The 15,243-nt window shown below is 38.0% G+C and overlaps 1 protein-coding gene across 1 annotated transcript in view; it reads right to left on the reverse strand.

Annotated features, from left to right (window-relative positions):
- The window catches only part of LOC125233896, a 169,688-nt gene that overhangs the window by 34,051 nt on the left and 120,394 nt on the right, over nucleotides 1–15,243 (reverse strand). Inside the window, 1 exon segment of the mRNA XM_048140064.1 lies at nucleotides 5,816–6,000. Within this exon segment, the coding sequence (XP_047996021.1) occupies nucleotides 5,816–6,000 (185 nt within the window).

Raw genomic sequence — 15,243 nt, forward strand, 5'->3', positions numbered from 1 at the left:
AGGGACGTACTGTTGGACGAGGCGAGGTCAAATGTTCCTTCACTCTTCCCTTTCCTTAGCCAAGTCTATCACCTGCCCTCTAACCTCTTTTATGGGTCCAATCTCATTCTTTCTCAGGTGGGTGCGCAGCAGGGGGATCCTCTTGGTCCTCTCGCTTTTAGCCTTGCGATCCACAGAGTCATCACAGAGCTTAAGTCTCCCCTTAATATCTGGTACCTCGACGATGGTACCATTGGGGGTAAGCCAGAGGAGGTTAGGCAGGACTTGCTCAGTTTGATCCCACGTCTGAGGGATCTCGGGTTGGAGGTGAATGCGTCCAAGTGTGAGTTCTTTGGTTGTGGACCACAGTCTTCCAGTCTTTTTTCTTCTTTCTCTTCCTTGCTTCCTGGTCTCCGAGAGCTTGACCTTGATTCTTTGTCCCTGTTGGGTGCACCCATATTTCCATCTGGGGTCCCTCAGGCGCTTAAAACTCGTAGGGATCTCCTTCTGCTCGCCGGCGAGCGCTTGAGGTGCTTGAATCCACACGTGGCTCTGGTTCTTTTGCAGAAGTGCTTCGCCGCTCCGAAGATCACATATTTACTGCGTACAGCTCCAGTTTGGACATTTCCCGACGAGATCCGCAACTTTGACGCCGCCATCAAGTCCACGGTAGAGTCAATCGTCAATATCTCCCTAGACGAGAGCCAGTGGACTCAAGCCGCTTTGCCGGTCCGCCACGGGGGTATTGGGGTTCGGTGTCTGCAGAATATAAGTCTGCCGGCGTTCCTGGCGTCAGCCCATGGGGTGGGGGCCTCGTTGCTAGCATTTTATCACTGGATGGTAGCGAGGCAACCGTGCCGTATGCGGCTGACGCGTTAAGGGAATGGCTGGCCCTAAATCCTGGTGCCACCGTGCCAGAAAATCCCAAAGTGCAACGGGCGTGGGATGATGTGGGCTGCAGGGCTGTGCTTGGCGGTCTTGTCGATGGTTCTGTGGGTGTTGACCGGGCTAGGCTTTTGGCTGTATCAGAGCCAGAGTCAGGGGCATGGTTACACGCGCTACCCTCGCCTCAATTAGGTACCTTGCTCGACGGTGACTCTTTGCGGGTGTCCGTTGCTCTCCGCTTGGGCTGCGATGTATGTCAACCACATTTATGCATTTGCGGTTCCATGGTGGAGGCTAGCGGACATCATGCTTTGAGTTGCCGTCGTTGTACGGGCAGGCATCCGCGTCACCATGCTCTCAACGACATCGTCCAGAGGGCACTAAAGTCGGCTGGTGTGCCGTCCATCCTTGAGCCGCCGGGTCTTAGCCGCACGGATGGCAAACGCCCCGATGGCCTGACCTTGATCCCATGGGAGAGGGGGCGGTGTTTGGTGTGGGACGCTACGTGTGTCAACACCTTCGCCGCTTCTCACATTGGGCGCACAACCCGCAGCGCTGGGGCTGCGGCGGAATTCCAGGCGGCGTCAAAGCGGCAGAAATATGCGCCCTTGGGCCCGGGGTACATTTTTGTTCCTTTTGCGGTGGAGACGGCGGGCTGCTGGGGCGCGGACGCGAAGCATTTTGTGCGTGACGTGGGCCGTCGACTTAGGTTAAAGGGAGAAGACCCGCGCTCCGAATCGTTTCTGGTGCAAAGGCTGGCCATAGCGATCCAACGGGGTAATGCCGCAAGCATTATGGGCACTTTTGCACCGGAGGCGGTGCGGAGCGGTATTGACTAATTACCGTTTGTAATTATTTTTAGTTAAGGCTTTTTTTTTTGACATTGTATTTCAAATAACTATACATTAATAAATTACAATTAGTCAGATGTATACGATATAAAATAAAAAGAATACTTTAAAATTATTTTTTCATGGTATTTAAACTTAGACCTTTGCTGCTTTCATTTACTTATTATGGATTACACCTATTTAAAAAATTGAGTTACTCGTTTGATGTCGTAACAGTAACAGCAGATTTCAAATGAACTGACGTCAAATGCCTCGCGATAGATCCTGTAGTACCATGACGACACGGAAACTCATTGTTTGTCCGATCCTTGCAGAGACTACATAAAGTTGAATCTCCGACTTTGGTGGCATATCTCCACATCAAACTTTTCTTCGTTGTTAAGAGTTTCAAACATTAACAGTAACAATACAAAAAATTAACAAAACAACAAGACAATAACTTTTAAATTCACCGCTAAAGTAAAATGTCAAGGCCTTCAAGTGTTGATCAACTGGGATCTTACAAGTGACTAATTGAAATAAACTAAAATTCTAAACTGCCTCATCCAGATTAAATAAAAAATCCTAAAATGTAAAAATAACACATCGCTCACTTCACTCAGCTTCACGTACAAAAGGCTGCTCGTAAATTTTACTGTCTTTATTACCACGTGGTGGAACTGCGCTTATTATTTGCAAAATACCACCACAGTAAGATAGCTGAGCTCGTTCGTCAAACAATACAGTGCTATAAAGGAATATACTATCTAAAAGTATTATTTAATGTACCGAAACTGATAAGAACTGCAGCTGTCATTTTTTTTGTCTTAGCCGTGGCCCCGCGCACATGTGTGCATATTTTTTGCCTGGAGTATAATAGTCATCATAAACTTGCTCTTTTGTTCACCTACACTCCTGTTTGTCTTGTTTACATTTAAGATTACGTTATTTGCTTACATAAGAGCAAGCTTAAATATTAATTAATTAAAGCCACTTGGTAGGTTTTCATTTTCATACATAATAAATGAAAGAATAAATGTGAAAACCTTAAGAATAACATAATAATGCTTGACCAGAAATATATGGCTAAGCGTCGTGTTGCTGAATTTCATCAGAACTATTGTCCCGGATCCGTAAGTTCACATTTTTGACACATTTGTTTTGAAGTACATATGTTGCGATGTGGCTAAGGCGTATCGTTTGCCAAATCTAACGATTAATTTCGAATTGGTTGAATCGATTAGGCCCTATGGACAAGGAGGCGCTTAAACAAATATACGATTTCTATCAACTTACTGAAATGTCATTTGAATCGAAATTACACTCTGCCACAGCACTAGTTTAAAAATAAAAATTAATGATAAATGGTTTAATAAATAAATCTTGCGTTATAAATTAATATCGTAAAATACTTACTAACGAAGATCCGCAAAAATGTAACATGTTTTAGATTATGTTTAAAGTAAGGGAAATATTATTTTTCTACTCGTCGATTGTAATCTGTCAATTAGGACACCACAGACTAAACTATAAGTGCTAACTTTTCAGTGTTGGATACTCTATGGCAGTTCCGACTCAACTATAATAATATATGTACTTAATCTCATTATAGTTGACTTTAAGTTAACTGTAATAATTTCAAAAATAGAACATCATACAACTTATATACTAATTTGCGATACCTGGCAAATTTTTCTGCATCTGAAATACATTTTTTTTATTTGTGGCGTTATCGGCCAATCAGAGACGGTTGTTACAAATAATTGGTTACTAGGTAATTCGATGTTGATACAACGGTGAACGACGCTATTAACATTAATTTAAACTTGCATGAATGATGATATTTCCGTCCATTGATGATGAAGATGATGACTCGTAGAAAAAGTATTGTATACAATAGTGATATAATTAAGTTTTTCACTCTCGTACCGTACTGTTAGGCCACTCAGCAAAGCTTCGTGGCCTAAACATGGTACTCGACTGAAAAGCTTTGTATTATATCGCGATTGTATAAAATACTATTTTAAGTACTTGATTTTTTTAACCATTATTACAGGATTTTACGTTTTGTGGACACTGTCATGTGTGAAAAAGAGGTTCTTACACTTCTTACAGCTCTGGGACAATAGTTACTCCATACTATACTAAACTGTCACCACATACAGTTTTAAGTTAGTGTCAAGTATTTGAGGATTCTGACGGCACATGTCAAAAAATAAACAATATTAAGACGTAACGTAACACAGGTTGACATTTACCATACAGGTATATAGATAGTGTAAGGCATCGGACAGTTTGCTAGTTTTAATTTCAATAAAATCGGAAACAGAATAACGCCGTAAATCACTTAATCTTCTCTTATAAAATAAACTCCCGGGGAGCCGCGTCTGTCTGTGTGTTCGTGATAAACTCAAAAACAGAACGGGTTTTCATATGGTTTTCACTTATGAATAGAGTAATTCTTGAGGAAAGTTCAGGTATATAATTTGTTAAAGTTTTGTTTGAATTGGTTGAAATATGACGATATTTTCTAATCGAGTTGGACAAAATCCCGCTGGCTGAGAGCTTTAATCGAAAACGCTGCCGAAACCGTTTGAGCTATATCAAAATAATGTATTGGAAAATTGTGTCTCTCTAATAGGTCTACAAAAAAGTCCGCGATGGCATATGTCTATCTTTTACGGATAACTTATTATAACAATTTTTATCATAATCCCCGTGCGTAGCCGGGGAGGGCCGCTAGTTATATGTATTGTATAAAAATCGAAGCAAAACATAAATATAAGTTTAATTCATATAAAAAAAATTTCGTCCAGTATTAAGTATAGGTATTAAGTGATAATTCAATAATAGTCATGATTTGGTTTTCTCCCGGGCGAGTTAAATCTACAAAACGTACGATAAGTACTCTGCACACGAACTTACTACGGGCGGCGGCGTGTCACGGCCCGCGGCGTGTCACGTGAATCCGGGCGCTAAGGCAAGTACGTACGTACGTGCGTACGAGGTACGTACCTTGCCGTGTTCGTGAAATTCGTGATCTTAGTACCGCCGGTGTTAAGATCACGTAGCTACGGTTCGGCGTGAATCACGTGTATCCAGAGCCCTAGTTTTTACCCGCTGTTATTAAAGGACAAAACACGTGTTTCCAAGCTAGTGAGGGGTAAAATATATTATACGGTATGAAAAATGCATTTTATTTATGTTTTGCAATTATTTCAGTGTGTTTTGCATTTATTTCGTAAATTTAACTCAGATAAATCGTTATAATTTACAATTTGACAATATGCTTTCACTCGCGCTTGACCGCGTGCATAACTGCATACCCGAGGCACCCACCGTTGTGAGAGTACAACAGATCAAAATATTTAAATGAATGAAAAATAAGTAAAATTTTAGTTTAATTATATGATTTATATGCTTTTTTGAACATTGCATTTAAGTTATAGCAGGATTTTCGTGTTTGTTTTCGTTCAAAAAGTGTTTGTTTGTTATCAATAACAATGGATTTAATATGAATAATCTGATATAGGTGAAGATACACTACTGGTCGCAACGCCACCGTTGCGTTGAAGGTTTTGCCTTATGACTTTTTCCTCTGTATTTTTCTCTCAAATGTGCAAAAACATTGTGTGTAACCTGCGGCTGTCGTGAATATATCACGACACTTGTATTTAATGACCCCCCTTACCTCCCTTGTTCTATTATTTTTTTACAATTCAAGTAACATAGCAATAGACGTTAAAGTTCATAAGAATACTCGTAAGTATGATCAAAATATAAATCTCTGCCAGAGGGTCTTCTTATGCTATTTTACCGGTAGGATATTACAACGATCAATCAACCTCACTGCCCTGATAAATTGTTAGTAATTTTGTGCCCAAATTAAAATAAGTCTAAAACTACAGCTTACTTGGCGTCGATGTGCAGTATCTTCATGTCCATGGTGTGCAGCGTGGTGAAGACGTTGGTGGCGCCGTGCACGACGCACTCGCGCGTCTCGGGCATGGCGAGCGGCGTGCACGCCGCCAGGAACACCGGCTCGTTGCGGCTGCGCAGCGGCAGGTACGACACGAAGTGCCCTCGCACTAGCACTACCTGGTCCCACTAACATAGCTTACTTGGCGTCGATGTGCAGTATCTTCATGTCCATGGTGTGCAGCGTGGTGAAGACGTTGGTGGCGCCGTGCACGACGCACTCGCGCGTCTCGGGCATGGCGAGCGGCGTGCACGCCGCCAGGAACACCGGCTCGTTGCGGCTGCACAGCGGCAGGTACGACACGAAGTGCCCTCGCACTAGCACTACCTGGATAAAAAAAATCTATTGAACAAAACACCTTTAAGGAACACATTTAAGGCAGGGATTCATAATAAAATGTGTACTAATGATAACGTTTTGATGTTGCGGCGTTGTTGGTTGACATCTGAACGTCACCTTAAGTTTAAGATAGATATATTCTGGCCACATCACAGGCACAGATATATTTAGTCCTGTACTTACAGTATAATCAGTTATTTTTAAATAGTGTGCGATATGGTGGTAATTTCCTGTTATATTCATAAAAGATCTACAAGATTTTTATGTTCTTTGGAAAAAAACTTGTATACCCATCATTACAAATACGACAGACATAATAAGTCCTACATTCATCGCCGACAGATTGGAAGGAGCAAAAAGTTTAATCCGTATGATATCATTTGCTGAACCGGATCCATTTTGTTTTCAACGGCCTCGCAATGATATAGGCCATCGATGATACAAGTAAGTACAATGCAATAAGGATGAGAAGGATAATTGTAATGTTAGCATGAGGCGACGAATGCGTATTTGTTTTCTTATCTTGCAGAAGAAAAATTGCACCTGCAAAAGTAAAGATTACTTAAACAGATAAACTTTGTGTCCAACTCACTCCTAACATTATTTTTACCCTTTTACCTATGTGTCTTAGTTGCCTGAAAATAACTGCTATTTGCTAGGATTTCGATTTCAAATTCCACCGGCAGGGTTAAACGGCTGTCTATCATTTGTCACCATGTTTGTTACGTTCTAACAAGTATATAAGTGTGAAAGTGACGCGTGATATCACAAGCGACAATAACACGACCATGATACTATCCCAAACAGTCAATCCATTTCTCGTCGTTACACTATGACCTGTTAAAAAGGCTTAAGGAGGCGAGGCGTGGCAGTTTGACATTCTTAAGCGGTGCTAGACGAGACTCCGACACAATAGTTCACAGCTCGGCCGCTCACCGAACGATCCGGATTCACTCGGCCTTGGACGATATCGATTACTTATTGAGTAGGTACTGGCTCTGGAATTGCTCTTCCTACACGGTCATTACTTAACACAAATACCTACCTGCATGTAAAGAAGATGACAAAAATTAATAGGTACACGTAACACTCAGTTCTACATGGTTCTATATAATTATTGATCCGCAAGTGAAAAAAACGGAAAATGCGTGCATAGAAAGAAAACCCACTTATTTAATACGATTTTACGAGTAGGTACATAAGTTCGACAAAGATTGTGTTAATCATATCGTTAGTTACCTCTTGGTAGTTTTAGCATTCAGCAAGTTTACTAGAAAGTCTCGATTTGCAGGTGCCTATGCCTGCCGCGCGTCAAATTGCATAAAAACTAAATCTATTTTAGAAGTAAGTAGGTATTAAAATCGTTCCACTATAGGCCAGATTATATCGTGCCTTATAAACGCAGCGGTTGAACAACTCTCGCAACGTCTTATCGCGATTTATGTTGGATTTCAATTTGATTCTTACTTAATAGGAACAAAGTTGTATTTGAGACAAGTTTGATAGGTGAATAAAAAATTATTGACGCTTATTACTTCAGACATTGCTGTGAAGCATTTAAAAAGTGTCTACCTTTCCAAAGTTCAAATTATGAAAGTATGAATATTTTAAGCCAAGTTCAACCTCGCAATTTTGAGATAGAAAGGATGTAGTTACAGAACCAAAGGCCAAGTTCACTTAATGTTCCGGTTGTCATTTACTAAGTTTAACTTTGCGGCCAGTTGTGGGTAAAAAAATAAAAATCGCAGACTATAACTACTTAGGTAAAACATTTTTTTATCTCTAGCATTTAGCAAACAAATCAATGAATCAATTAATGAAACAATGTGCCAATGGACAAGCAATACATGTTTGACATGTACAAGTAACTAACATAACCGACGGCAAATTTCGCAATACCCAACCAGTGAATTGCTTGTTTTTAAAGTTTTAGAGAACATTTGTAGGATACCAGTTGTAAACGTAACCGTATGGCCTACACAACAGTTTGCCTATCCACAGATTTCATAACAGGGCCAGATTTGAGTAACGTACAGGGCGATCGATCGTGAGACGCTATCAGTCGGACCCGAATCCATCAAGCATACCTACACGCGTCATGAGGTGAACAATGAACAGCTTTCTAATGACTGATAAAATTGAGTGACCCGTGTCATGTGTGGGTCGGTAAAGACAGTAGCTTTGACAGTCGTGTTGGGGTCTTATGATTCGACGCGTTATCGCTTGGGGCCTACGTTTATTGTAAGGTTCACAGAACAAGCTCTACTTTAGTATTTTAGGTAGGTATAAATTTAGTAAGAAAAGGATTGTCATTAAACATGCAGAGGATGCGGTGATGAAATGACATCTTTGCGAATAATCTTTAGCGAAGTTTAGTAAACCTGCGAATACTCGTATAATTATCACAATTTTTCATAGAAAGAATATAACTACGTTGTAGTAAGTGCAACAACGTTTCAAAACAGCCAATAAAAAAAATGTATCTTTAAAAATCCAACACGAAACAAATCACTTGACTGTTTTCAAATAAAAATACAAGTGCAGAATGTAGATTTGCTTTTAAATACGAAGGCTGAGCCAAGTCTGGTCAGAAGAGTCACGAGAGTCAGTCACGAAAAGTTACGTCAGGACACACCTCTCATCTTATACTATGTTCCATTTTTTTTTAATCCTTTATAACGGTTTGTGGAGTTTACTGGCCGGCGCGTACGCCGGTCAATCACGACTCCACGTGTCCCATAGACATATTGTTTTGTAGTGGAGTTGGTTCGTGTTAATTAAGTTTTATGACGCCCATTGTTTTGTTGAACTTATACGAAGTCGTGCCATTAGATACATCGATATCAACATTCACATTGTTTTTAGGCACTAAAGAATATTATACCTAATCTAATTGTGTATTTTTTGAAGCAAATGACCTGCTAGCCAGAGACCCGATAGGCGTTTTCTCTATTCGTAGGTGGTTTACCTACATTTTAAAGCGAAAAATTAGTAACGTAATTTCCTGGGATGTAGACGTAGCGCGTAGCTCGTACTGGTAATGAAAACGCACTATAGTGTGCAAATAGTTAGCAGCTCATCTTAGTCTGTACATATACGAAGGAATGATAACACTGAATTATTTTATTTAAATGTTTAATTATGTCTTTCCTAATCAATATTCTACTACAACCGATACTAAACCGATCGATCACCGTGTGTCGCAGAATTCGGCTACGTCGCGCACGCGCCGGCGCGGCGCGGCGTGCGCACGACGAGCTCGTGATGTCACCCACACGTCACGACCCGCCATACCTTTCACTGCCAATTACCGATTCATTATTTGTAATAACTTTTTATCTAAATTAAGTCGTTTAATAAAGATTTTATCTTTTATGTCCGTTAGTTATGACATGATTGGACAAAATGTATGATACTAGTTATTGATATCTTCAGCTTTTGATATAACTAGAGACTGAATTAATTCCGCTAAATACGAGTACATATAACGACTTGACTTTAACGGTAACAATTTTTCAGAGAGCAGTATTTTATTTAATACCTACATTGCAGTAAGTAATAGATAATTGATAAAACTTATAAAAAACAGTCTAATGGCCTTATTCATGTAAGTTTCATACGTAAGCATGTCGAATCAAATAAACCGATGGTAATCATTTGACTACATGATGAAATTATTTTCTGTTGTTTACAACTGAAGAGGCGAATTTCAATAGAGCTTTCTAAAAGGCTGCTAAGGTTTATAGATACCAAAGACATATATAACTCCGTATAGACAGATGAAGTCTAAGAAACCTCAATACCATACCTCAAAACCTCAGTACCATACAGAAAAAGGTACGGTGGCCTAGATGGCATTACACCTTTGGGGTACGCTCAGCTAGATGGCGCTAGTATTAATATTTGACATTTTAAAACATATCAAGCTAAGAATATGGGCCAAATTGTCAAAACTGAGGTTCATAAGTTTTAAGCCTGTGTCAAGAGGTGGCAGTCTATGCATTGTGATCACACATTTTACTTCGACACTAACTCTCTATAATACTCGATCCTCTTTGTAGATACCTAAGGGGGTAATCTCTGATAGTTTTCAAGCTTTTGATTATACCTTCCTTTTCATAGTGGAACCTCTAGTATTCAATATCAATAAGACATAATGTTAAAAATCTCTTCAGTTTAATCCCTTATTTAACTGACCTTCGCGGAAAACCATTGTAGCGTGATATTTTCTCATACTATGAGCTAAAATTGCTTTAGAAACATGAGCATAATTATGTGGATACAAAGGTATCAGATTTGCCACCCGTAGCTGCGTAGCCTCGGTCACACTCTTACAATAGTATACACATACAGTATGCAAATAATACATCTTAATATAGAGGAGAGCAGTGCCTTCGAGTTTTGTTATTACAATCAGTGCATTTACATTTCATAAATAAATGCATCTCCTGCAGCTAACGACGCCACACCGAATGTTTTGTGGACATGAGCCTTTATTTAAATCCGTTTTATCGTATTCGGTGTGAATTTCAGATTCTACGGCCGTGGTTTTATATCGGTTTAGCATTTAAACTGGTGGGCAAGTATTTATTTTAACATTAAAATTGTTTTTGCCACGTGTTTACCTATCTGATTTTGAAGTGAGTAAAGGCTGGCACTAGAATTGCTATTTTACATTTCAAATCTGTCCTAATATACTGCTTATCAGGTTACCATCACACAATTTCCATTTAAATAACTCGGTAGATGTCTATCGGAATATAAAATTAAAATGGAAATTGGTATCTACTCTTCAAAACTAAATAAACTAAACTCTAATGCCACCCTTAAGGATTGCATATATCACGTACTTACCTAATTAAAATTATAAAACTACGAAATTACCTTACCGAATTGAGTAGATGTCGACGAATTCGATTTATTGAGTGTACAATGTATGACATTTTTATGTGAAATAGTTTCTGAGTTATGAGGGGGTCAAAAGTGGCTCCAAATAGTTCGTGTAATATTACACACGGTGCTGCTCGTCAGTTCTGTTACTTGAACTTGACTTGACACTTGAACAAAAGTTGGTAGTAATAAAATTGTACATAAATATTATGAAGGGATTTAGCCTATCAGGATTCAAGTTAAGTTTAAGGTGGTTGTGGTAATTGCTATGTAGAGCCAACTCAATAAATATTGAGATTCACTCGGTTGCAACACTTTACTTAATACATTCGGTTCCAAGATTGAGTGACAAGGGGAGGCAGTCGTAACAGCTAACTTTCAACTTTGATTGACGCCTGCACTTACTCGTTGAGTTAATAATATTGAGTACTAATTTATACTGTAACCACTTCTATTTACTTCAAAGACGGCATGACGTAATGCTTTAAACGTTTGCTCTTAACACTTTAAAATGGATTTTATTGGAACACTTGTACGGTAGGCCATTCAATAAGTTTAACCGAAATCTTACAAATCGCTAAGTATTAAATTTGTAATAGCAGTAAAATTTCTTGTTACAATGTGAATTAATATTTATGTTGATACGTTGTGTAATACTTATACGTTGATATTACCCGCATTATCCCTACGAATAAATCTCTGTTTGATAATTTTCAAAACGCCCTTACACATTAGAAATTGCACGTGGAATGAAACGATCTCAGTAGGTAATAGAAAAAAAGCGTTACTTGATGAACTCTAACACCAACTCAAGTGCAAATTAGCGGCTATATCAATTACAAAGGGAAACCCGATTGAATGATACATGAAACAAATTAGCCTATTGAGCAAAAAGCTTCATACAGAGACATATCATTTGGCCGTGTTCTCACGGACTCTAAAAATCGAGTACCAATCATTACATGGACCTCTCGAACTGACACGTAGGTATATTAATTCCAGTAATGACCGGCCGAATGAGGCTTCTTTCGTCACACCGTATAGAAAACATCAAATACATATAATTAGAGGTATCTATAAACTACGGGAATTGTGATTCGTCTTCTTTAATTACGAAGGCCGGGCCCGAAGGTTGCGGGTTGAGAAATCTATTGATTCTGCTCGAAGGTGATGCGATCAATCAGCGAGCATTTATGTTCGGTGCTCGTGAATTGTACCGGTTTTTGGTAATTGTTACTTTTATCGGATTCTAGGATTTTATATTTATGTGTAAGAACAGAATAAATGATTTTTGGCAATTGAATTGATTTTGCGCATTAAATTTGTTGTTCGCAATAGTTCCAAAATAAAAAATGCATTTTCTGCTTGCACCATTTTCTTAAGGTTTTGTTTAGCTATAGTTAACTGTTAGAGAATCCCATTAATATGTCTGCCATTTGTACATATTTTTGGATTTTGTGCAATAATGTTTAAATATATTCGTTTTTTACATTTCACCAGTCTTAGAACGTGGTATATTTTCCCTCCCCAAATTTTCTTTTGTTGCATTGCAAGGCTTTTCTAAAATTGAGCAATTTATCACCTCTAATACTGTATGTGTAAATGTCATGTCTTGTCCTTGAAACTTTATAATGGTGTCACAATGTCAATCAGTCAAGAGTTTTTAACATTTTGACAAGCAATTACGTCAAGGATCTTGTTAGATTAAGTGACATCCGGAGATACGGGCCTACAAAACGTGTGTTGAGGTCATTTGGATTCCTGGTCAAGGTACGGCTTTTACATGTATGCGGTTACAAGAAGTATATGAAATGATTCAGTATCTCACCTACATCCTTACGTAAGTATTCAAAGTTGGGTTATAAGGTAAACAAAATACCTAAATCAAACTTTTAAACTACATAATTTGCTTATTTTTATACATTTCAATATGGTCTATCAACAAAACTATCAATGGTTCACATAGAATAACATGAATAGAGAGATGACGAGTTACTGAATACATGGTTAATATTATCGACCTTTTCTTGTTAGTTTGTGTATTTGCCTTAAAAGGCCAAGTTCGATGGTTAATCCGGGAATATAGAATACCGTCGCGTAGTATCTTAATTACATGTATTAAGGTTTATTATTGTTGGAATCTGCTTTAACAGTCCGTGTCTGCGTCTGCGAGGGATCTACATAACATATTGACATGTTCAAAATGTTTATAAGAGCAAAGCGCTTGCGCATGAATGAAGGCATTATAGCTTCATTGAAGATCGAGTGCAGGTTTATGTTGTGTTGAAAGATAACACGAGATGTCTTACAGACCTTTATATTTGTTAGTTGTGTAACCCTGAGGGTGCCTGAGGTTACCTCTCTTTTGGAAATAGGTGATGGGGCAGTTTCACAGTCTGTCGCTATTACCTACTCGTAAAAATACTCTTATTTTAATTAGACCTAAAATATTTTTCTCTTTGCTTAAAACAATTATATCTTTGCTTTAAAAAACCAATTTAAAATTACTTTATATAATACTACAAAATAGCTAGTGTCTAAATGCTTAATCAATTCAATATATCGTATTGGAAAAACAAACGCATAGGCAATGTTAGTTTTGGTTACTTAATACTTCTTATCTTATATTTTTTAAGAAGTGAGATATCACGTGACGATATCAGTTTTGCAGATAGAGAAATGTTACACTGTGATTTGTGGTTGGTTAATACACGCACGAGTGCTAGGAATGTTGCATATACGAGTAGAAACGATCAACGCCATTATTGTTATACGGAATAAGGTCAACTTGGATCCTAAGTACCGACAGCATATGAAAGTCGAGCACAATCGTTTGGTTGTAAAAAATATCTCTTGAATAAATATGAAAATTGATGTGTGGTGAGATTGCTGATACATATATCTAATAATTATTTAATAATAAGATTAATCATCGTGGTTCTAGTTTTGACGTTTTTAACAAAACTAGTGCAGTTATCTTAGTTACATCATAATGATGAATAAGTAAGGTAACACTATTTTTACTTCAGAACTAACATATATTTACAAACAATATACAGTACAAAGTGCACATTCAATCCAAATGTCACAACCGTTCAATTAAGAGCAGGTATGTAAACAAACATCTTTTAAAAATGTTGGCTGTTGGCTTTTCTCCAGCCAGTACCCACAAGAATGTATATTTTAACTAGTTGCACAAGTTTCTTTTGTCATTGTATAAAATGTATAATAATGATGCTCTGCGTTTCTGATGTTTTGTGTCTTGGAATGTGCTACGATTAGACTTATGCTATGCGCACAGACACGGATTACACATACAGTTACCGATACACATTCAAAATCATAAAAAGTATATTAATGTGGAAGCCTTAAGGTCGAAAATGAGACGTAAAGCATCTAATTACATTAAGACTTATGTTTTTGTAGATCGTGTGATCGATGGTTTTGGTGACGCTACGTAGACATAATGGGAGTTAAAGTTTCGGCCAGTAATTGATGGGGAGAAAGGCCGAGATTTGATTAATTGGAGTGGTTAGAGCAGGTACGTATGGATTCTGCAACAGCTCGTGGTAGTCGTGGTGGTCGACCACCGGTGGCCGCGTTATTGATAACTTGGCTTGTTATATAAAATTCCCCGCCAGTTTAAAGGTCGATTGCGAGCAAGTTCTGTTGCGGTTTATAAATTGCGATAATTTCGATTGCCTAAAACCTTTTAATATTACCAAACTAAAACAGCCCTCGAATATGGAATGTGTGTTAGTAATGTTTAGTAGGTTTTACGATAACAATATTAACAATTGGGCCATAAGTCACTTTGATTACATTTGTAAGTTTCCTACTGAAATAATAAAACAACAAAGAATATCAAGTATTTTTAGCAACGTATATTTTGAAAGGGGTCCTGCCGTTTCGCCAAAAAACGTTTCGTCAAATTTCATTTCCCAATAATCATATCGCAATAGTTTCATTTCTCAAAGTATTGTTTGGCAAAGGTATGTTTCGCAATGAATTTGTTTGGTCAAATTATCATTTGGCACAATTTTACTTAGTCAAATTTTATTTAGACAAAACTTTATTTCACAAATGTTTTTAATGGCAAAACTTATATCCCAAACACATGTTTGGTCAAAATTTCATATCGCAAGTTTCGAAAATATTTAGGCATTTGCATTTTCATTTCTACGGGATCGTATTTTACCGAAGATTTTTTTGCCAAATTTAACTTAAAATCTGTCAAATGATAATTTCAGTTTTATTACCAAGTGCTTTAGTTACACAAGAACGACAAAGAAGGTTAGTACATCTTTATTTTTGTCAAATTAATTACTAGACAAAATTATT

Source organism: Leguminivora glycinivorella, chromosome 1 (genome assembly GCF_023078275.1).
Source record: "Leguminivora glycinivorella isolate SPB_JAAS2020 chromosome 1, LegGlyc_1.1, whole genome shotgun sequence".
Classification (NCBI taxonomy): Eukaryota; Metazoa; Arthropoda; class Insecta; order Lepidoptera; family Tortricidae; genus Leguminivora; species Leguminivora glycinivorella.